Below are 21,059 nucleotides of genomic sequence, written 5' to 3'. Positions count from 1 at the left end.
TCTGGCCTACCTAGAGCCGCCAGGAACTCGTGGCAGCCGGGGAGGCGCCACAGCTGCACGCTGATGGAGACCTGGATGGGGGCCGAGGCGAAGTCCTGCTCCTTCTCGCCGGCCTGCAGCTGAACCAGCACCTGGTGGAGCTGAGCGAGGAGACGAGCGTGAGCGCGCCACCTTCCCAGCGCCACCTTCCCTCCGGCCCGCCTAGGATGTGTCCCCGCGTTACTCCTGTGTCATCCTCCCTAGTGACCTTAATGTGCATCGCACTGCAAATTCCTGTTAAACGGTGCCTCAGGCCTGCTGTCCTGTCTCCTCTCTGGAGGCTGGGGTGGGGGGGTGTCACAGGGCAGGAGTGGCCTCGCCTCTTCCCTGGTGCACCCTGGTGGCAGGGGCAGGGACCAGAGGAGGGGTGGGGTGTAGGACCGGTCGTCTCCATCTCTTTTTCTCTACTTAAGCCCCCCTGATGCTCTTGAGTTACATGGTGAAGAAGAGCCCAGCGTCCTGTCCCAGAGCCGCAGCGCTTGGGGAGGAGCCCGCACACCCACTTCGAGGGCCTGGGGCACTCTGGGACCCCCGGGCTACTCTGGGGCTCTGTGTAGTGGCTTCATAGTGTCACTCGCTCAAAGTCGCTTCTGCCCCTGCTGTTCTGGTGGAACGTGAGAGGTCCAATTGAGAACACGAGAAGGGTGCAGCAGGAAAGGGGGAGCCAGAGCAGAGGAAGGGGTCACCGCGGCCCGGAGCGCGTGGGGCACGTGCACACAGCTCTGAGCGACAGCACATGTGCCCGGGCTCAGAGCAGGTGCAGGGGACGCAGGGGCTGGGCGGGTTGAGGGTCTCACCTGACAACAGTTGCTACTTAAAGTCGTACTCACCATTCCCACCATATTTTTAACAGCCTTCGCCAGCAGATTATAAGAAAAGAAAGAGAGAGAGAGAGAGAGAGAGAAGAGAGTTTAGACTCAAGCACAGGTTGTTATGCCACGAGCTGATCACTGCTTTAGGAAGCGCCACAGCAGGTCCGCGGTGGCTCCGACCGGGAGGGGAGAGGAGCGAGAGTCAGCAGGGACACACAGGAGAACAAACAGCCACACCAGGCCAGACGCGGGCAGGGGTAGCCAGGCCTTCCCTTCCTTGCCAGGAGAGGAGCAGGGCAGGCAGGGCTCGAGTGGGGAGGGGACACAGAGGGCATCGAGAAGCCACTCTAGACACCAAGGGCCATGGTTCCAGAGTGACTTGAGAACTAGCCCACCACGGGCCGGCCCCTGGGGGCAGCCGGACATCTGTCTGCGACCTGCTGGAAGAGTCCGCAGAAAGTCCCCGTGATGCCACCAAACGCAAGAAATTAAGCAGCTGGCTTTTTGGACTCAGGCTTGCCCTGCAAATGTAACTCTAACGTCCTCTGTTGCTAGAGCGCAGGCTTCCAGCCCTCTTGGGCTCAGGATGTCTTTATATGCCATGTTCTAGAAGTGCCTTCCTGATTCCCTTCAACAAGGAGACGTAACCCACTCATTGCCAAGTAAGCAGGAACTCAAGAAGAGGCATGTCATTGGGCTGGGCTCCGAATCCGGGCTGGAAACCACCCTGGGTAGGTGGGAGGCTCCAGGCACCACTCTGATTTTCAGAGGCTAATCCCAGACAGAGCAGCTTTGTTCCATTTACAATAAAATCTGATCAATAATAATGAGGTATGTCATTTTTTTCAAGTTCTTACACTATGAGATGACCAGAGAAAATTGCTCCGTGACCTTCAGGGCTGCTGTTCCAGCCAGAAACCCTCCCCCACACAGCGGTCACCCAGGGTTCACTGTGTCCCTCCTTCCCCTTGTTTCAGACCCTCACTGGCTGGTAGGAAGATCGGGAGCTCTGAGGCCAAGCTGGGAAAGGCCTACGTGAGGCTGAGAGTTCGAATCCTCCTGATTCCTGAATAAGACCTCCATTCCCCTGAAAGAAAGTCCGTGTGTAGAACCTGCTGCGCGGTAGCTTGCGTTAGAGCTGACCTTGTGTTCACTGCTCTGCCTCCCTCGGTGGCTACTCAGTTTCAGGTGGGGTTCATCCCCTGATCTGGGCATAAGCATCAGGGACCCTGCAGGGGATCTGGTAGGCTGGCCCCACACCTGCAGGCTGAGGGAGTATAGCTGTGACACTTGTCAATCAGCAGAAAAAGTGGGCGGGGGACGACAAGGTGCAGGCAGCCACTAAATGGAGAGTTCAGGAAATGCCCCACTACTGCAGGTGACAGGGGTCTCAGGAGGCCCTACTGCTCTCCGAACCCAGTGCCCTGAACCCAGTGTCCCCGGACGTGTGCGTGCCTCGGGGGCTCTTTCGCCCCCAGCCCTTGTCTTTCCCGTCTAGTCACAGGGGTGGAAAAAGGTAACCAGACCGTGGCACTTGCAGATTCCTGTGTAGGCCCAGCTCGCCCTGGCGCCCAGGCCTGGGCTCAGCCGCCCTGGCCCAACTCACCCGACTGATGAGCTGCTCGCCCGTCTCCGAGGCAGTGATGAGCTTGCAGAGGGCTTGGAGGGCAGGGTTGGGCAGACCTAAACCAAACAGAGGGCAATGTCACCCAAAGGGGACCCCGCACCCACAGCCCTGCTGCCTCCCTAAGCGAAGAGCCTGAGACACTCCACATCGGGGGCATTTCCAGAAGCTGGGGACAGCCAGGCGTGTGGGTCTCTAACTTGAGAATGGAGACAAGGGTTCCAGAGAAAGGCCCGTCCTTGAGGTGTGTGGTCACATCCCAGGACCTCTGCTCGGAGCGAGGCCCAGAAAGCAATCGGCAACACCCGCAGCCTGCCTGAGCCCAGGTTCGCCCCCCGCGCCGACTCTGGCACACCTGGAGCTGCCAATGAAACGCCAAGGCAGCTGCTACGTGCCCAGCGTGCCAGCCCGGGAGGAGGCAGAGTGGGGCCCGCGCCCTGCTTCCCGGATCGCCTCCAGGTCAGGAGAGCTCTGTGTCTGCGACTCCTTGCTCCCTCCCCACTGTGAGATCCGGCCTCCCCGCCACCAACCGCCATGCCCATGCAGCAGCCCGGCCCTGCCCGCCTGGCTCTCACCCAGCAGGGACTGGATGGTGCTGCTGCACTGCTGGAGCCGGTCACCGGGGTCGGAGGTCGGGAAGAAGACAGCCGCCGGCAGGCCACTGGCCGGGGGGTCCAGCCGGAAGCCCACGGCAGTGAGCAGGGCCTGCCAACCGGGGATGCCGCCCACTTTGTTCTCCACGCTCTGCTGGGACGTGTACATGGCATTGCGCTGCCCGTTCTGAATGCGCTGCAGGGACTTCTCCACCTGCAGGGGAAGGGGCAGTGGAGCGCCACTCCGGTCACCGGCGTCTTTCCTGGTGGTTCTGCAGACATGCAAAGCCTCGGGTGTGAAGCCGGGGCTGCCTCCTGCCACCTGGGCGCCTCAGCCTTAGGACCACGGCCCAGTAGCAACGGCCCAGCTCGCAAGGGAGGAGGCGAAGGGGAAGGCTGTCCCTGTCCCAGCACCAGCAAGTCTAGGGGACTCAGAGAAGTTCTGTCCCTTTCCTGGCCCACTCCTCCCACTCCAGGCTCTCCTCCTCAGACACTAAAACCCATTCTCAGGCCAGGGCCTGCCCCAAACCATGGGATGGTTCCCCATCACTAGGCTTAACTTCAGGCCCTCCAGAAGCCCTTCACAGCCCACAGCTCTCCCATACACCAAGCAGTACCCGTCCCAGGGCTGTGGCTGGCCATGCCCTTCTTCCCTAGGCCTCTGACGCACCCTCTGTCCCATAGGAGTGGCCTCTGGAACCTAGGCCTCCCCCTCCACCTCCAATACCTCTCCCACCTGCCAGGGCCTAAACCCATGCCTGGCACCTGTGGGCTGAATTTGTAGAAGAAACCAGTAAGTCAGCTCCCCCCAGCGAGCCTTCCACAGCACTTCCGGCGGCCCCGGGCCTTCCCCATTTCTCTCTCTAGGAGAAATCTCAGGTTGACCTGTGAGACTGCACGCCCTGGGGGACATCTTTCATCACTAGAGAGGCAGAAGAGTCTTCCAAGGTGTCACCTGAGTCTTTTCTTACAGTATAACCCTGGGATGCAGGGGGCTGACCTCCCAGCAGGAGAAAACGAGTGGTCCTGGGCAGGATGACCAGCCAGGGGGCATGCCATCGGGGCTGAAACTCCTCGGAGATACACTGCCCAGGGTCAAGGGGTCCCATGGTTAGTCAGAAGGAGGTAAGAGCGGGTAAAGCCCATGGCCCCTGTACTTGCCCCGAGAAATGAAGCCAAGAAAGAAGTGACAACCTTTAAGTGTGCCTGAGGGGCCTGAGAGGCCTGGCTCTTGCCCCGCAGCCTGCTCTTTTCTAAGAAAAGCAGCCTGGGAGCTGCAGCCAGGAAGGAGGGAACTCGGGGGTGACAGGGACCAGAATAGGTCCTAATATTGAGCAGCTGAATTGCTCTATGCCGTTTCCAGACACAGGTTAAAATCAGTTAAGAGAGTCTCCACAGATTCTCAAAGTGCGTGAGCACAGCTACCCCAGAGCACGTGGCAGGGGCCACCTCAGGTGTGGCCTGAGAGCTGCCTGGGCTTCTCAGGTGACATCATTCCGACCCAGTCACATGCTGATTTCAGGCTGACCCCAAGCCTAAGAGATGGACAGGACGTACCTACCACCTGGAGTGCGTGGAGCCCCAGGCCCAGGGAGTAGGAAGTTTGCCCCGCTGCGGGGATGTGCCCCCTGGAACCCAGCCCCCAAACTGAACTGACCAGCCAGAGCCTCCAGCCCGCTCCCCAGGGCCTGTGGGGGACTATCCCCCACGTCCTTCCTCGAGCTCTGACACAGCCATGGCGTGTGCCCCTCTGTCCCTCCAGGGGGCAGTGGTTTGCTGGGGCTTTGCTGTTTGGGGGGCTCTGGAAGGAGTGTGGATGTGGCATGGGCTGTCCAGCCACACCACGTGGACCCCGAGCTGGGGCTGGGCAGGTCTGTCTTGCAGAACCCCACGGAGGCTAACAACTCTCAGGTGTCAGAGGCTGCCTTCCCGGTTAGCAAAGTAGAAGGGCGGAACACGTTTTCTTTTGCTGCCTCTCGGCTGGATTTGTAACTTCTGGACGTGTGTACCCTCACCCCCAGCCCGGCCAAGCTTTGGACTGGCCACATACTAGGTTAACTTTGGACTCTTCCTCCAACCCGAAGTTAGGGGAAGGCCAGGGCCATTTGCCTTTAAAATATCCTTTCCCTGCCTCTAGAACCCTCCTGTGTGCCAGCTATTTGCCTCTGCTCTAAGTCTCACTATAGCCTGGAAAAATGAGAATTTTTATCCTTGCTTCCAGAGGAGCAAACTGAAGCTCAGAGAGCCAGGAGACTTGCCCAAAGCTTCATGGCCCAGAAACAGCGGCAGTGTGGGCCCCAGGACCTTGGCAAGGAGGCCACATCCATCACCGTGACACAAGTGCCTGCTACTCAACAGGCGGGCTCCACCTGTGGGTCCCCTCTGCCTGCATGTGTCCCCTGGGGATATGGACAGGCCACAGCTCTTCTCTCTTGCACCTGCAGCCGGCTCACTGCTCTCGAGGGCAGAGGGCCCCGTGGGAGCCCGGGGGACAGGCTTACCAGGTGCAGCAACACTCGCAGGGCATCTCGGGCGCGCTCCGGATGCTGGAGGATCTCTGTGAGGGCCTGGCCGATGAGCGACGAGGGACTGTTCAGCTTAACGTCACTCCCAATGAGCATGAACCCTGCGAGAACACAGAAGGGCATCTTCGCGCCTGCCCTCCGCTCGAGGGAGCAGCTCTGGCTGGCCCCCTCACTCCCTGGGGCCTCACAGCCACCCTGCCCCCAAGGGGGCCTGCACAGCAAAGCTGCTCCACGGAAAGGCCTGCAGGAGGGCTCTCTCACTGAGGGGACCCGCCCGTGTGCTTCTGTCCCCTCCTCTTTAAGAATCAGCGCTTTTCAGGGCTCATAAGTGGTTTTGCACAAAAGTTCCTCAGGAAAGTGCCTCTCTGCTCTGCTGCACAGTGAGGGAGGAAGCAAGTGGCCAGGTGGTCCCCGGGTGAGGGGGCTAAGGGATTCCCAGGGTGCTCCCCAGGCTTGGCCACCATCCCAAGAAGGACCTGCCCTGTTTCCCCTGAGATGCATGTGGAACCTGCCCAGGGACAGCACCATGGGATGTGGACAGGAGGACAACCTGCACGTCTATGAGGATCCTGTCCCGCTCCCAGATGCAGGGTCGGGGGGCAGGCACACAGAGCAGTCTCCTCAAGCCGCCAAGCCACTTAGAACCACCCTGCCCCTAAATAATGGAGAAAGGGGTTTCCCAAGAGCCGGAGTGCGCCACGGCTGTTTTTAAGGTGAGCAGCGCAGCAGGACTTAAACACCAGCTTCCCACGCTAAGCCGCGACTTGTATGCCATCTGTCACTCAGACAGGACAAATATACCACATCCCTACACGTTGAGAAGACAGGGCACACACTCTGGCCCACAGAGAGGGGCCAGAGTCCCTTGGGGAGGAAGAATCAAGCTCAGAGGCCAGGCTCCCCCCAGGCCAGCACTACGGCCCTGGGGCGCACCGGGAACAGACAGCGCGTGGGGCTGTGATCATGGAGCCTCCACCACCACCTTCAATTCCTGCATCTCATCTCCTGGCAGTGGGAGTTCAGTGACGGGGCGGCAGGGCCGGACACAGGCCTCCACGCCCGCCCACCCTGCCCTGTCCTCCCTTCGCGGCCATGCGCCGCCCCCAGCCAGATTCTGTTGTTTCGTTCGAACACGTGTCTGGCAAACACCACAGCTGTGCTGTTTGTGAAGCAAACACGTTTCCATGGCCCACCAGAGTGAAATGGCGCCGGCACAGTGCACCTGCCCACCGGGTTCATTTTGAGAGGAAGGGGAAGGTAGAAGTCATTTGTCCCCAGTTTTTAAATGATATGTGGCTCATAACAAAATACAAATGTTTGAGAACAGTGCTTTGGGCGTTCCTCCGTTGCTCGAGGTTTAAGACACCGTGTTTGTGGGTCAGTCCCATGGCCACAGCATTGATGGGACTTCATCTTTGCTCTGGAGCATCCTGGGGAGGGACAGGAGCCAGTCCTGAGGGACAGCATGGACAGAAGGACTGTGGGCTGTGTCAGCAAAAGGGCCCTGGCTGGAGTCTGGGTTGGCGGCCTGATGGGACAGCTTCTGCCATGGGAAGCTCCACAGGTCACGCCTTCTCCACCTCCCATGACCAGACATCACAGAGAACATTCTCTCTTCACCTCCCTTCAGAAAGGGTAAGTAGCTGGTCTCAGGTCACAGACCCAGGACATGGAACTAGGTCAAACCCAAGTGTTCCGATGACCAAACCTGGGACTTTCTACCACATGGCTCTTTGTCACCATCCTGGCACTTCACAGGAGGGCACCATAAAATGCATCAACCAGCACACCCTTGTCCCCGAAGTCTATGCTCACACCCCGATGGCAGGCTGTTCTGCTGCTCCCTAGTCAAAAAAAAAGATGACTTTAGGGGTGCCTGGGTGGCGTAGTCAGTTGAGCGTCCGACTCTTGATTTCAGCTCAGCTCATGATCTTAGGGTCCTGAGATCAAGCCCTGTGTCGGGCTCCGCATTCAGTGGGGAATCTGAGATTCTTTCTCCCTCTGCCCCTCCCCCTACTCATATTCTTTCTCTATCAAATAAATAAATAAAATCTTTTAAAAAAAAAAGACTAATACCTCAGTGACAAATGACTGTTTTGGCAGAAGGCGAGGGTCTCAGCAAACAAGGCCCTCTGCCAGCACCGCCCCACGCAGCCTCTCCCCAGTGCCCCATCCTCCCCTCCCCAACCTGGGAGGCTGTGAGTACCCAGCTCTGGGCACCCCTGACAGGCACCAGCCAGCGGTCCATGCTCCTACCTGCCCAGTTGGAGGGGTGTGAGAAGGCCTTGCTGCTCTGCACCACCTTCATGGCCTCCCCCAGGGCGGCGCTGGCTTTCAGGCCATTGAGCAGGGATGAGTAGAAGGCGTGGAGAAACATCTTGGAAGCCGCCACAGGCACAGGCCACAGAGACACAAGAACACACTGTGCGCCGGCAGCCAGGAAGGCCCGTGTCAGCGCGATGACTCCGTCAGCCGTGACCTTGCTGTTGGACTCCTGCGAGGAGCCGAGGACCACCAGCTTCACGGGAAGCCGCAGGTCCAGGACGTCGGCGGCCGTGAGCAGCAGCTCCTGCAGGGGCGGGCAGTCCGAGATGCTCTCCCCGTCGCTGGCGTCGTCCTGCACCCGCAGGGACTCGGGGATCGTGTAGGGGTGGCCAAAGGAGCTCTTGCTGCCGCCAGGGTTACTGTCGGCGCTGGGAGTGAGGACCAAGGCCGACAGTTTCCACGAGATGTGGGTGGCAAAGTGGACACACTCGGCCTGGGTCAGGGCGCTCATGACCCGTTCTTTGGTGGCCACGTTGCCCACCAGAGGCTGACAGCCCAGCAGCTCTGACACCATGTACGCCTCCTCCTCGGCCGATGGCATGGGCCCCCACAGCCACCTGTCCATCACCGCCGACGGCAGCTTGGGGTTGCCGACAACAGCCGCCATGGACGTGGAGCTGGAGTACGTGGGTGGGTTCTTCCTCAGGTGAGACTAGGAGGGGAAGACAGAGAAGCAGACCACCCCGCCCATCAGACAGGGGCCAGGCTAGCCGGCTGAGCCTCGGGCTTCCCGTGAGCACCGGGCTCCATCCCCTCGGCTACACCTGTGCTCCCAATAATCTCGTTCACTCTAACGCTCAACACCGTTGGCGCCCAGCTGCTCATCCTACTGAGAACCACAGCTGCGCTGCAGAGCTCTGGAAAATCAGGACTGGATCTCAGGAAGAGCCCTTCCCATCTGTCAAGTCCTGAGGGGCGCTGCGGCTGGAGGCAAGGGTGGAGGGTGCTGGACTGCCCCACGCGCTTCACTCCCACAGACCTCCCTCTGGGCCCCGAAACGGGGGAGACCTACTCCTGATGAGCCAGGGCTCTGAAGGTTGACAAAAAGCAAGTCAATCTCAGTGGCGACAGGGCTAACCTCCGCCCGGTACAGCCACCATGTGCTGAAAAGATTATACTTGTCATCTCCTCATGTGCTGCCAAAGAAAGAAAACACTGGATTATAAAATCTGCATAGAGGAGTCCAGGAAAGTTCTGATTTTCCCCCAACGAGGTCTTTTGATGCTTCTTGGGAAATATTAAGTATCAAATTATTTCAAAATAACCTGATGGCTCCATAGTGGTGCTGCCTCACACCGCGGGTAGGAGAAGCGCCTGCTGGGCATCTGTCCAGAGACGGGGCTCTTCCACTCCCTGGCTAGCCTGGCAAACAGCCAACTTACTGTTGTCACCATGAAGCGCTCGAAACACGGGCCATCTCTGACCTCCTGGGTGCTTCTGGCAGCAGGTGCAACAAACAGCGCTCTGAGCCAGACAGCGTCCGATGAGGCCATTCAGTCAGCCCCGGACACGCCAAAAACTCGAGAAAAGCATTTCTTTCACTTTGAACTGGTTCTGTCCCATGAGAAAGTTACTGTTCAGTCACAGAAAACAGATCTAAGATTTCCAAAACTCTGTGAGACAGATGCGGGCCAGGTTTGAGCCATGTCACTGATCATGGTCAGCAGAAGCCACGGCAGGTCCCATAGGGACCGCCCACGCCCAGGGCCCAGGGTTCGCATTCCTGAATGAGCCACTTTCTCCCACTGGGAGGAGCTCTGTCTGACCCAGCTCTGCTCCTGGTCTGCTGGTCTCTGAGGGCATGTTCAAGTTCGAAGACGGAGCAGGACGGCCGAGGCAGCCACAAGTGCACGCCCGGCAAATCGGGGTCCATGAGGGTCTGAAGGAGTTTGAGAAGGGGTTGGTTGGAAGGCTCTCTGATTGGGTGGGCACGCCAAGGGGGGTTCGTGGGTGAGACCTCGGATTCTGTGGACAGTCCACTGTCGCCCTCTTGATTTTCACAGACATTTCTGCTCACACTGACGCTTCTGCTGAATGAGACCCAAAAATCTGTCCCCTGAAAGCCCCCTCATTTGTGTTCAGTTCCTTCATTGGCCCGTGGGACCCTTTTCTCATGTGTCTGCCATTCTTGCCTGCGGCCCCTCTGCTGGGCACAGCCGGCGCCGTCAGTGGACAGCATGAGGGTGGTGGGCACCTGGGGAAAGCAGCTTCCTCAGAGACCTGGACTGGCCTGGAGCCTGACCCAGTCCCCTGAGGAGCTCACAGTTCTGATGTCACGGCAAAGACGTTCTGAGAGAAAGGACAGACTGTGGCTTCTGGAGATAGCAGAGATGAGTCTGGAGGCCAGGGGGCTCTCCTCCCACCTTCAGACAGAGAGACAGACAGATCTACTCCAAAGACAGCCTCCCTGGCTGCAAACTGCTGAGGGAACCTTGGGAAGAGATCACAGGCTGCCCCCCCGCAGCCCAGTCTGGCCGGGAAGGCCGTCCTCCAGAACCCCACAGCTAGGCACCCGCCACCAGCACGAGGCTTACCTTGGACTGTGGGCTGAGGGAGCGGATGGAGGGGACGGCGATGAGGGCGAAGCGCTCGTACAGGTACTCGTTGGAGGAGCTTCCCTTCAGGAGGGCGAAGGGGATGAGGTAGAGCTCCCCCTCCAGAACCAGGACCAGCTGCCGGTGCCGGCCCACGGGGCCGCTGGAGTGCATCAGGCCCTGCGGGGAGGCACGGGGCGCCTGAGTCAGGGCCCAGCAGGCGACGGCCTGCCCGCATGGGGCCTACTGGGCCGCAAACCACATGCACCCGAGAAGCACCTGGCAGGCCCACAGCGCCCACGTGGGGAGATTGGGTGGTGGCTTAGGGCGCTGCCCAGGGGAGCATCACCGAGTGGGGGCTTCCTCCTGTCTCATGGACCCTGCAGTAAAGGAGGTTGGGGGCCAGTCTAAGTCTGCACGGCAAGGGGAGAGACCGGGTCACCTGTCAAGGACAGGGATGTCCCACAAAGACAAGGACTGGCCCCAGTAGGTCTATAGGAGGCAAGGAGTTGTCCCAGAAAAAGCCTTGTGAGTCATGGTGACCCCCGGAGGGCCAGGCCAGGGGATGCTACACTGTCCAGAAACCCTAAGAGCAATGTAGGTGTGACTCTTCTCACGAGAGGCAGTGACACTGTGACCCCCAGACTGGGCTCAGGCCGAACAGGAAAGATCAATCGGATGTTGCTGCTGCATGAGGAGATGCCACCCAGAGCCTGCTGCAGAGCGCAGGCTCAGCTCCGGCTCTAGGGGTGGTCACGGCTGGGCTCCTGTCCCCCCAGCCCCTTCTGGCTGACTGGGCGCAGTGCCCACCAGGGCGCCGCTGTGCTCGGCGGGAGTGAGGGTGCATGCCTGATCCGCCTGACTGCTGCCCCGGGTGCTGGGCTGAGGCTGGCACATGGCACTCCGCTAACCCAAAGTGACACATGCCTGGCGGGCCCGTCAGTCTCTACAACCCCCCTTTGGCTTTTTCTTTAAAAAAAAAAAAAAAAAATTGTGAATGCATCTAAAGAAATCAGAAATAAAAACAGGCCAATTTGCTGGTTGTCTGCTTTAAGAGCTATTTACCGAGAAGGGGGTAAAAGAATCATTGTACGACCCAGGAAGGAGGAAGTGGGGTATGTCACACTGCTTGCTGCGGATTTCTGGATTGGCACAGGGAGGTGAGGCAGACGGGGGACCTGCAGTCAGCTCCTGGGCCTGGGGGGAGCCCCCACCATGGCCACACCGAGGCCCTCCCTGCCCCCGGCCCTGGGGAGCCACTCTGGTCTGTGCCAAGCAGACCTGGAAGGTGGGCCAGAGGAGCTGGGCGATGGGGCCCTGACCTCGGTGGTGGGTCACAGCTGGGACAGTGACGACCACTCCCAGCTCAGCGAGGGCTGTCCCCCCGACATGCGGGCAATGCGGGGACTCAGGCCATCTGCCGTGTGCAATACCAGACCCACCCCCGGCTGATCCAGGGTCACCAGGCATTTGTGGGACAAGATGACAGCCCCACCCTCACAGGCCTCCCCTGGACCCCTCTGCCAGGGCCCAAACCCCGGTAAGTCTCTGTCAGGTGCCACCCCACAGGTCACTGATTTCCCTGGGACACACGCCACTCTCGGGCAAGTCCCCAGTCACAAAAGCATGCATGCATGTGAACTGAAGGCCAGCAGGGCAGTGTCAGGCAGGGTAGGGTTGTGACTGGGACCTAGAAGCCGCCCATAGAGGTGCTGCTGGTAGGGTCTTTGTAGGCACTCTGCATGCTCTGCCTGCAAGACCTTATCTGGGGCATCAGCCTAAAGACAGGTGAGGTCCTGTCCCTGCAGGCCACATGGTGTCTTCTCTGACAAGGAATTCTGACCTCTCTGGGGGGCAGTCCATGTGGTGCTGGCCTGGGCAGAAGAGGCCCAGGGCGGTGCGGGGGTGGGGGCAGTAAACAGAGAGCAAGTCTGGGGAGAGACCCGGAAGCCAGACTGTGGAGGACCCTGCCCAAGTTCAGACAGGGAAGCGTGGCTCCCCCAGGCTCTAAGCACCTGCCATGCACATTCTCCATGGACGAACCTCCAGGGAAGTGTCTGGAGGCAGCCTGCACCACAGGAGAAGGGGCAGTGCGTGATGGGGCTGTGCATGCTGATTCAGACAGCGAGAGACCCAGGGAGAGAAGGGAGACTTGCCGGGACTTGGTAAAGAGTGACCTCAGTGGTGAGGGGAGGGGAGGCTCTTGGAATTCTAGCCTGGAGATGGGGAGAGTTTGCTCTGAATGAACAGAGTAACCCCAATTCAGAGGTCTGGATCCTCCCGGAATGGAGGCTTGTGGCTAGGGCTGGGCTGGCTCCCGCACATGACCCTGGGTGAGAGCCCCACATGGGACCCCTGTCTGGGCAGGAAGGAGGCGAGCGCCAGCAACCCTGGCCTGCGGGTCGACAGGCTGCACAACAGACTGACAGCTTCAGTTAAAAGACGGCAGGAAAACGGATTGAACCTGTTGGAAAAGATGGCCCGGGAACGGTCTTCTGAATTCTGCCTCCAGGATACATGAGCATTGTCCTTGTTCTGAAAGATCAGCTATAATCCAATGTGAACTTGAAAATGGAAAATAAAGTGATGTCTCTATCCAAATTACATATCATCCTTTAGATAGAAAAGGAAAGACAATTCAGGGAAAGGCTTCTCTGCGCCTCCACCTGTCAGTCTAGAAAGGGTATTTGCTGGCTTCTTAAGTCCTGGGTTTGAGAGATAAAAGGGCTCAGCATCAGCCCCACACCAGCAACTAACAGAGCCCAAAAAATTCCAGCAAAGACTCGGACTTTCTGACCTCTGAAGTTTCTAGAAATGGATCTTTTGAAGGAGACCAAGACATCAAGGGCAGGGGTGCTGAAACCTGTCTATTCCCCTGGTGACCCTGCCTGTTTCAGGGTGTTCCAGGCCCAGGATGGAATTGGGGTCACGGAGTGCCCCAGCAGGGAGGCCTGGGAGCGAGGGGACTTGGGCTAAGCCCAGTCTTGACAGAGGGGGAGGGCTATTCCTTTAGCCAGGGCGGGCAGTGGGCACCTGCTGGTGGGTGTGGACAGCTATTGTCACTTTACAGACCCTCAGCACCCTCCTGCTGCCCCATCAGCACCTGCCCAGTGACTAGATTCCTGCAGCTGGGTCTCCTGTAGAGGGAGCTTTGTGCTGAGCTTCCTCAGTGGAGGGCGCAGAGGGGTGATGCCAAGGGTAGAGGATTTCCTGCTGGCCCAAGTCAGCGGTGTGTGTGCATGGAGACACACAGCAGAGCCCAGACTGTGCCCGTCTGTGACCCTGCTGATACCCTTCCCTCGGTCCTTTCCACACGACAACCCTGGCCCGTGCCACCCGTGCTCTCAGCAGGCCGCCTGCCCAGCAGGTGCCTGGACTCTCTCTGCACACCCTTGCCACTGGAAGCAGATGTCTGTCCTCCTGCCCCCTGCGGAGGGCGGCCTTTGCTCACCAGCAACTCGAGACCAGCTCCAGCCCGGCCAAACCAGCCAACATCTCTGCTAGCCAGTGGGCCGAACCACATACCTTTCCCGGGGTCCATCCTTTCCTGGGTAAACTTCCTCAGCCTGAGAAAACCACAGTTTCCTTCAAGCTGACTGCTAGTCTTTGGCTACAGGGAATAAGTCTATCAAACGTCCCCTGGTTGATCTACTGTGTTTTTGGTCTCCCGCCTGAGAACTACAGCATGCACATCCATGACCTCACATGGGTCAAAGCGGGCCGCGGTGCCATGGGGCCTGGCAGCCAGTGGGCAGTTGGGACATACTAGTCAAATGTGAACTCACGACTGTCTGTAGGTTCTTGAAATATGGTCAACATAGGCCCTATAATTTTTATAGCTGACCCTTGAGCATCACGGATTTGAATGGCATGGGTCCCCTTACACGTGGGCTCTTTTCAACACACACAGGACAGGGCTGTAAGTGTATTTTCTCTTCCTGAGATTTTCTTAATGCCATTTTCTTTTCTCTAGCTTCTTTGTTGTAGGATTACAGTATATAATGCATGTGACCTATAAAATCTAGGTTAATCAATTCCTTGTTACTGATAAGCCTTCCAAGCAATAGTAGGCTATTAGTAGTTAAGTTTTGAGGGAGTCAGAAGTTCCATTTGGATATTTCACTGCACCAAAGACGGGCACCCCACATTACATAGGACCCATGGTGTTCAAAGCTCAACCACACTGTTATTTTTTCCTGGGCCTCAATTTCCAATATAACTCACCCCCTTTCCCTCTGGTGTTTATAAACATGCACGGAGCTAAAACATGTAAGGGGCCCCTCTGGAGCATCCAGCTCCAAACTTTGACCCAGGAACCTTGACAGACCAACGTCACCACCATCCATCCCTTCCTCGTGTCACTGTCACCATCATCCACTAGCTGTTTACTGAGTGCCCGTGACACCTGACACCTGTGGGGTCAGCCACCCGACAGTGACCCTGAAGTCCACTTTCTGAGTCTGCAGTTCTCCGAGGCAACTGCCACAGATCCTGAATATATGGTTGGTGGAAATTTTGGATGTAATCACCATTTCTTCAGCGGGGCCCTATACAGACGCATGGTGACCAGCAACACTGATCCGTTCAAAAGCACTGATACCAGCACTTGACGTTGCACGTGTCCTGGCTTCTGGTTTAAGAGCTACATGCTCATGGAGGTCACCATGGTTCAAGGGATCAGTCTGCACCCTCCCCGTGCAGTGAGCTTCGTTTTCACTGGAGGACATGGGAAGCCACTTGCTGTGTCACAGCATCACAGGCCAGGGTAATAAACATCCGGGAGCATGATGGGGGAGCGACAGAAAACTCCTGGGTTCAGGAGTTTCCAGGCAGATTAGATTTGGGATCAAATAGACCCCACAAGGATTACAGAAGCAAGAACTGGCAGGCATCTGGCTACTGCAGAGCTGGCTTACAGGCCTGGGTTTTTTTCCCGGACTCACATTTTTGATTGAGTGAACTGGTCAAACAGAACTTTTAAAAATATAGAAACCTTTTCTGTGATGTTTCCGGGAGATCTTGGCATCACAGGTGGATGTAGAGAGCTGCAGCAAGTGTCACCGTGGGGAGTAACCCTCAAACCACAACTAAAACCCACAGAGACCACAGACCCTGTAATACAACCAGAAATGCAAGAGTCAAGGTCAATGCACTCGACGAGATTCTTTGGCTGCCCCAACAACAAATCGCTGGTTTGCCGGAAGAACCAATGGAGGGGAGGGGTTTGGAATTCGGGAACTGGAGGAACGTGACGAACGGCCAGCCCGAGCCAGAGGGGTCTGCCTGCCACCAATGTCCAGGCATACCAGAACTCCAGGTACACCAGCCACACCAGCCAGAGGGACTGGCCATGGACCTCCGGCCGACAGCTGACCTCTCATTCTTGGCTGCCGTGGGAAAATGAGCCCGCGCACTCCCATGGACAGGCATCTTCAGGGTGGGGCTGAGACGGCTGCTGTTGCACATCCACCAGAGCAGAGCCACAGCCCAACAGCGCTCACCCAGAGGGGAATGTTCCCCTCCCGGGAGGCCGCTCGCCCATCGGGCCCCTCTCAACACCAGTTTCAACTTTCCAGGCAGCTTCTCGCCTCCATATTTCCTTGTCCTAATTGGTTCTGGAAATGCTGTTCTTGGGTGATGTGTGTCCTTATTTGAATATCACAACAGATGTCTCACTCAGAAATCAATTAGACGGGCTGGTGGCGGGGCTGCCAGCCCCGAGCATGCCCTGAGCCCTGAGCAGGCCAGTCTCGAGGGCCTCGGCCTCTGCTCCATAGTCTGGAGTGCAGGGCAGATTGTTTCTGGGGACAATTATTCCCTGACTATGTCCAAACGTTCCATCCATTTGGAAAACGGGCACCTAGATGGGCCGTCTTGTTTCCAGAGGCATCTGTTCTGGGGTGAGCTGGTTTATCAGGCTACTTGATTTTGCAAGAATCCTTTCCCCCAGAGCTGAAATTAAGGGCAGGCCCCAGTCAGAGCTGAGCTCTGCCCCTGCCTTGCATGTGTAGATGAGAGGTCTGGGGTGAATTCCCAGAGCCCCAGTGTTTAGGAAGCAGTTTACCAACCTAACCAACTTGAACAGCAAGTTTTAAGTAAGTTTCTGGGGGTCCTGAAACAGACGCATCCACATAAACAGGCAGTGACCTTAATCCAGAGCAGAGGTGGCCGAGAAATACTCCTCCTCATGATCAAGGTCATTCACTCTTGCTAGCTGTCCTGCAGTTTTATGACTGTAGATGTAGGAAACAGGGAATTTCAATAAATGGAAATAATGGCAAAGATGGGACTATAACTAGAATGAGACCAAACTCCAGTGACGCTGAAAGGTTCCAAACTCTGGACCTCTGGAGAATGAGTCACCCAAATCCAAGGCAATTTCCTACTCTCCATCTGGCTCCTTGATCAGACCAGCTTCTGGCTTTGGTGAAGTCCTGTCTGCAAACTGAGGGGGTGATTTTGGGACCTCACTGAGCAAGCGGCTTCCCCTAGAGCAGCCCTGGGGGACCCCGTCACATCAGATGCATCTTCTGGAACATGGCTGCTGGCGCATACTTCTGTGTGATACTGATCCTGCCGTGGGACAAGACTGGTCCAGGTCTGTCCCTTCACCATAGACAGGGCCCAGAGGCACGGCTTACTGTGTTTTGCTCTATTAAAATGATGAAAAATGAATGCCAGGGATGCACACAGGGTCCCAGTCTCTTTCACATGAAACCCTTGCAACTTTTCTTTGGTGACATTTTCTCCTGTGGGTATTGGACAGGGCTTGACTTAATGTCTGCTGACGGGTTACGTGCAGACGTGGCTGGGCCCTCCTCGCAGACAGCTGGGCAGGCTCGCCCCATCCTGACAGCAAAGGACGGCATGCTTCCAGGAAAGAGGCACGACCGTGTTTCCCTGAAGCCAAATTAAATCAAATACTGGTGCAAGCCGACGGTAAAATATTCTTCTGTTCCACTTTTCATACTGTCTGACCTAGTCCCTTAGCCACAGGACTGGGGCTACACAAAGGCACTTGTTCAAATAATTATAAGCCCCATGTGAAGAGGCTAATCGTTTTAGTCTTGAAGTGTCAGAGACTCGTAAGCTTGGACTTTCGGTTTTGATTTGTATTTTCACTGAAGATGTGGAAAAGGGTCTGGCTGGGCCTGGCAGCGGACAGAGCTGGGAGCCGGCAGGTGGATGGTGTCGTGTCGCCCTCTAGTGGCCCCTGGAGCAGGTGAGGGTGCTGGCCTCAGGCAGCAGGAGGAAGGCCCAGCCGCCTCCTCCTCTCTGCAGCCCACCCAACCTGAGCACGGCCTGTGAGCCTCAGACACGGGACAGCCACATACTCAGCCGCCTCCTCCGCCTCCAGGACGGTGTGGACCCAACACACGCCAACAACTGCTTGTGGAACGAACAGATGAAACTGTCAGTCGGGTGTCTTTACTGAAACACAGCGGATGGCTACCTCCGCTCTTTAACAGCCTTTGCAGGGTTTCACTCTGCGGCTCATGCGAGGCAGCCACACTCGTTCACAGTATTTGGACACCTAGGTCACAAGAGAGAATACTTCTTCTTTCCAGAAGTCAGGATACGCTTCCCAACTGCATGGCTCCCTCCACGATGAGACTGTACCCCTGAAGGCGGGCACGGTGCCCCGTACATCTGTCCCGAACCACAGGCTTTGGGGCACTGGCACCATCTGGTGGCCAGGCCCCTCCCTTCCCTGGGCAGCTCCCCTTAGGAAGCCCGAATTCTTTCCCTGCTCTAACTTGTTTAGGGCTATAACTCTTCCCCTTCCCAGCAGCCCTGGAGGGACACAGGTGTCTAGGCACGAGCTGCACTATTCCCACAGGCACATTTTTATTCTTTAAGTCACAGGGGCAAGTCCTCAGGGAGGAAAAGCACAGCGCAGCTTTTATAACCCCACAGGCTCTCCAACAAGGACAACTCAAGGCTGCAGTAGCTTCTCTCCTCGGAGGAAGTACTGGATGGCGAGAGGGAGGGCTGCCTCTCCCCATCCCCCAGCTTTGGACCATTCCATAAACTTCACTGAGTGTCAGCATGTACCAGGCCCTGGGCCAGCTCCTGGGGACACAGAGATGAGGAACCATCCTTGCTTTCAGGGAGTGTGGGGTGGGCAGCAAGGGGGAGGAGGGGAGGCATGCCACCAGCTAAGTTCTGAGTCCAGCGAGATAGTGGGTGCCATGAAAGACATGGGGGCATAGAGGGGACCCAATAGCAGGGAGGTGGAGGAAGGCTACAGGGCGGTGGGAGAAGAGGACAAGGAAGGCTCCTAAGAGGAGGAGACACTCGATCTGGGCCAGAGAGGTGAGGAGCTTGCCAACTCCACATGACCTGAGCCTCCAAGGACACGCTGGTCCCAGCCAGTCTCCAGCCTGGTCCCCTGTTCCCTGCCCCCCTCGCCAGCCCCACCAGCCTATTCCACATTCGTGGGACAAGTCATCTGGGACCTGGACAACAAAGGGGAAGTGCCAAGGACCCCAGAAGGCCCGAGTGAGTGAAAGAATGGAGGGTCCAAAGAGCCTTCGGAGGACCTGATTGGGGGATCAGGGCAGAACGGAGCTCAGGGCGAGCAGAGCGTGGGAGTAAGTCACCAAAATGGTCTGCTCGGCCATCTGAAGACAAATCAGCGCGAGGGTATAGGTGTGTATTTCTCCCCAGGATGCAGCACATAAATCATGCTAAGTTAGCATGGCCTCTGAGATGCTCTGAGCCGGGGCACTCTCAGCAGCCTTGGCCCTTGGTTAAAAAGAGGACACCAAGGGGACAACAGACCTAAGAAGGATAGGACAGGGTGTGTTGCAGGGAAGGAGAAGACAGGCCTGGACCTCTGTGCTGACGGGACCAGAGGCCCTCAAGTGCTGGAAGGGGCAGCGACGTGGGCGCAGTGGCCCCCTCTCACCAGGGCCCTCTTGCCGCTGCAGCTGTCCCATGCGTTCCTCACACACCTCGAAGCCCAGCCCTGCTGGGACCTGACACGCTCCGTGGCGTCGTCTCATTTTCTAATGAGGACACAGGGACTTGAGGAGGAGAAACTGTTTGGCCAAGATCACCTATCCAGGGAAGGGCAGCGTCAGACTTGAGTCCTAACTGCCAGCCCCCAAAGTTCTGGGCTCCTCACCACCCCCGGGTCCCTGAGTGAGGAAAGTCTGCAGGGCCTGGCAGGCAGGCAGCCTTCTGAAAAATACTGGGCTGGCTGACACCCATCCTTGGCTGGCCGGCCAGGGAAATGCATAAGCAAATATTTCCAGGGGACGAAGGCGTCGCTGTCAAGGTAGGGTTTTCTGAGGACACACTTCATCTCTGCCAGCTGGCTGAAGCGGAAGAGCGAGCCACCGAGGGGCCACCCCAGTGTCTGTGAGACAAAACTCCCACCCGGTTGCAGACAGCTGCTAGGACGCGTACGCCTGCAGCCTGCTCTCCAAGGCCTGTCAATCACACCCTCCCCGCCCGACAGCCAGGCCCCCATGACTGCCGGCACTCTGGGCTTTCCTTGGGGTGGGTTATGGGCTGAATGCTGGTATCCCCCCAGATCCATATGTTGAAACCCTAATCCCCAGTGGGATGGTATTTGGAGGTGGGACCTTTTGGAATAACTTGGTTTACAAGGCCACAAGGACAGTCCCCTCACGATGGAGTTAGTGCCCTTACAAGAAGGGGGAAAGGCCAGAACGACCATGTGAGGACACGATGAGAAGGGGGCTGTCTGCAGCCAGAAGGAGGGCCTTTGCCCCACAACCGAACCTGCTGGCACCCTCGCCCCGGACTTCAAGCTTCCGGAACCATGAGAAATAAACGTCTGTTGTCTAAATCGCCCAGTTCACAGTGTTTTGTTAACAGCAGCCAGAGCTAATACAGTCATCCATGAAGCCATCTGATAGGCTCACCATTCAGATTCATAAAACCCACAAGCCCTTTGGTCTCCCCCACCCCGCTGAGCGCGCCATATCCGGACTGAAGGATGGTATCCAAAGTCCAGAGACCCCGAAACCCATCAGGAGCCATTCTCAGCCTTCTTGAGAAATCCCAGCTGGAAGGGTGTCTTTGACGTCAGACTCTGCAATGGAGTCCGTGGCTCCTGACAGTGGCAGAGGCCAAGGGATCTGTTCTCAGCGGAAAGCAAAGCCCTGCTGAGAGCCTCGAATGAGAGGTGGAGATGGGGAGGCCTTCCCAGCAGGACGAGGTAGGGCTATGCACACCCCTCTTGCCATCTGCTCGGGGCTCACACGGATGGCGTGGTTCCTTCTGACAACTGTGGAGATGGGCCTAGCCCTGCGCCTCCCTTGGCCCCAAAGTCTGATGAGAAGATAGGAGGGCATCACCTCACCAGGTCCCTGACGCAGCTGAGGCCAGATTTGTCTGGCTGGAAAGGAGCAACGCTAGGCTTTAAACTGGCAGCCTGAACCTGGGGCGTCTCCCCCTTACAAGCAGCCAGCCAAGAATGCGCTTCCAGACACTGACTGGAAAGCTAGAGAGAGATGTGTGTCCCCGGTTGTCTCAGGAGCCCATTTTATATCTAAGGGGCACATGTGGGCACTGAATGGGAAACGATGAGTCCTGACGCCTAGAAGCCCCTGGGCCCCAGGGCGGGGGGACAC

General features: G+C 57.5%; 1 protein-coding gene across 8 annotated transcripts in view; it reads right to left on the bottom strand.

Moving 5' to 3' along the window:
* The window catches only part of TTC28 (tetratricopeptide repeat domain 28), a 648,175-nt gene that overhangs the window by 6,943 nt on the left and 620,173 nt on the right, over nt 1–21,059 (bottom strand). For 7 of the 8 annotated variants that reach the window (XM_032311632.1, XM_032311635.1, XM_032311634.1 and 4 more), the window contains 7 exons: nt 10,453–10,632; nt 7,850–8,570; nt 5,570–5,694; nt 3,051–3,282; nt 2,458–2,534; nt 870–893; nt 11–140 (listed from right to left, as the gene is read on the bottom strand). In XM_032311632.1, the coding sequence (XP_032167523.1) occupies nt 11–140; nt 870–893; nt 2,458–2,534; nt 3,051–3,282; nt 5,570–5,694; nt 7,850–8,570; nt 10,453–10,632 (1,489 nt within the window). The remainder of the gene's footprint in view (nt 1–10; nt 141–869; nt 894–2,457; nt 2,535–3,050; nt 3,283–5,569; nt 5,695–7,849; nt 8,571–10,452; nt 10,633–21,059) is intronic. The other variant, XM_032311633.1, reaches the window with a different exon arrangement.

Source organism: Mustela erminea, chromosome 13 (assembly GCF_009829155.1).
Source record: "Mustela erminea isolate mMusErm1 chromosome 13, mMusErm1.Pri, whole genome shotgun sequence".
In the NCBI taxonomy this organism is placed as follows: domain Eukaryota; kingdom Metazoa; phylum Chordata; class Mammalia; order Carnivora; family Mustelidae; genus Mustela; species Mustela erminea.
This window is presented reverse-complemented; position numbering and strand designations above follow the sequence as displayed.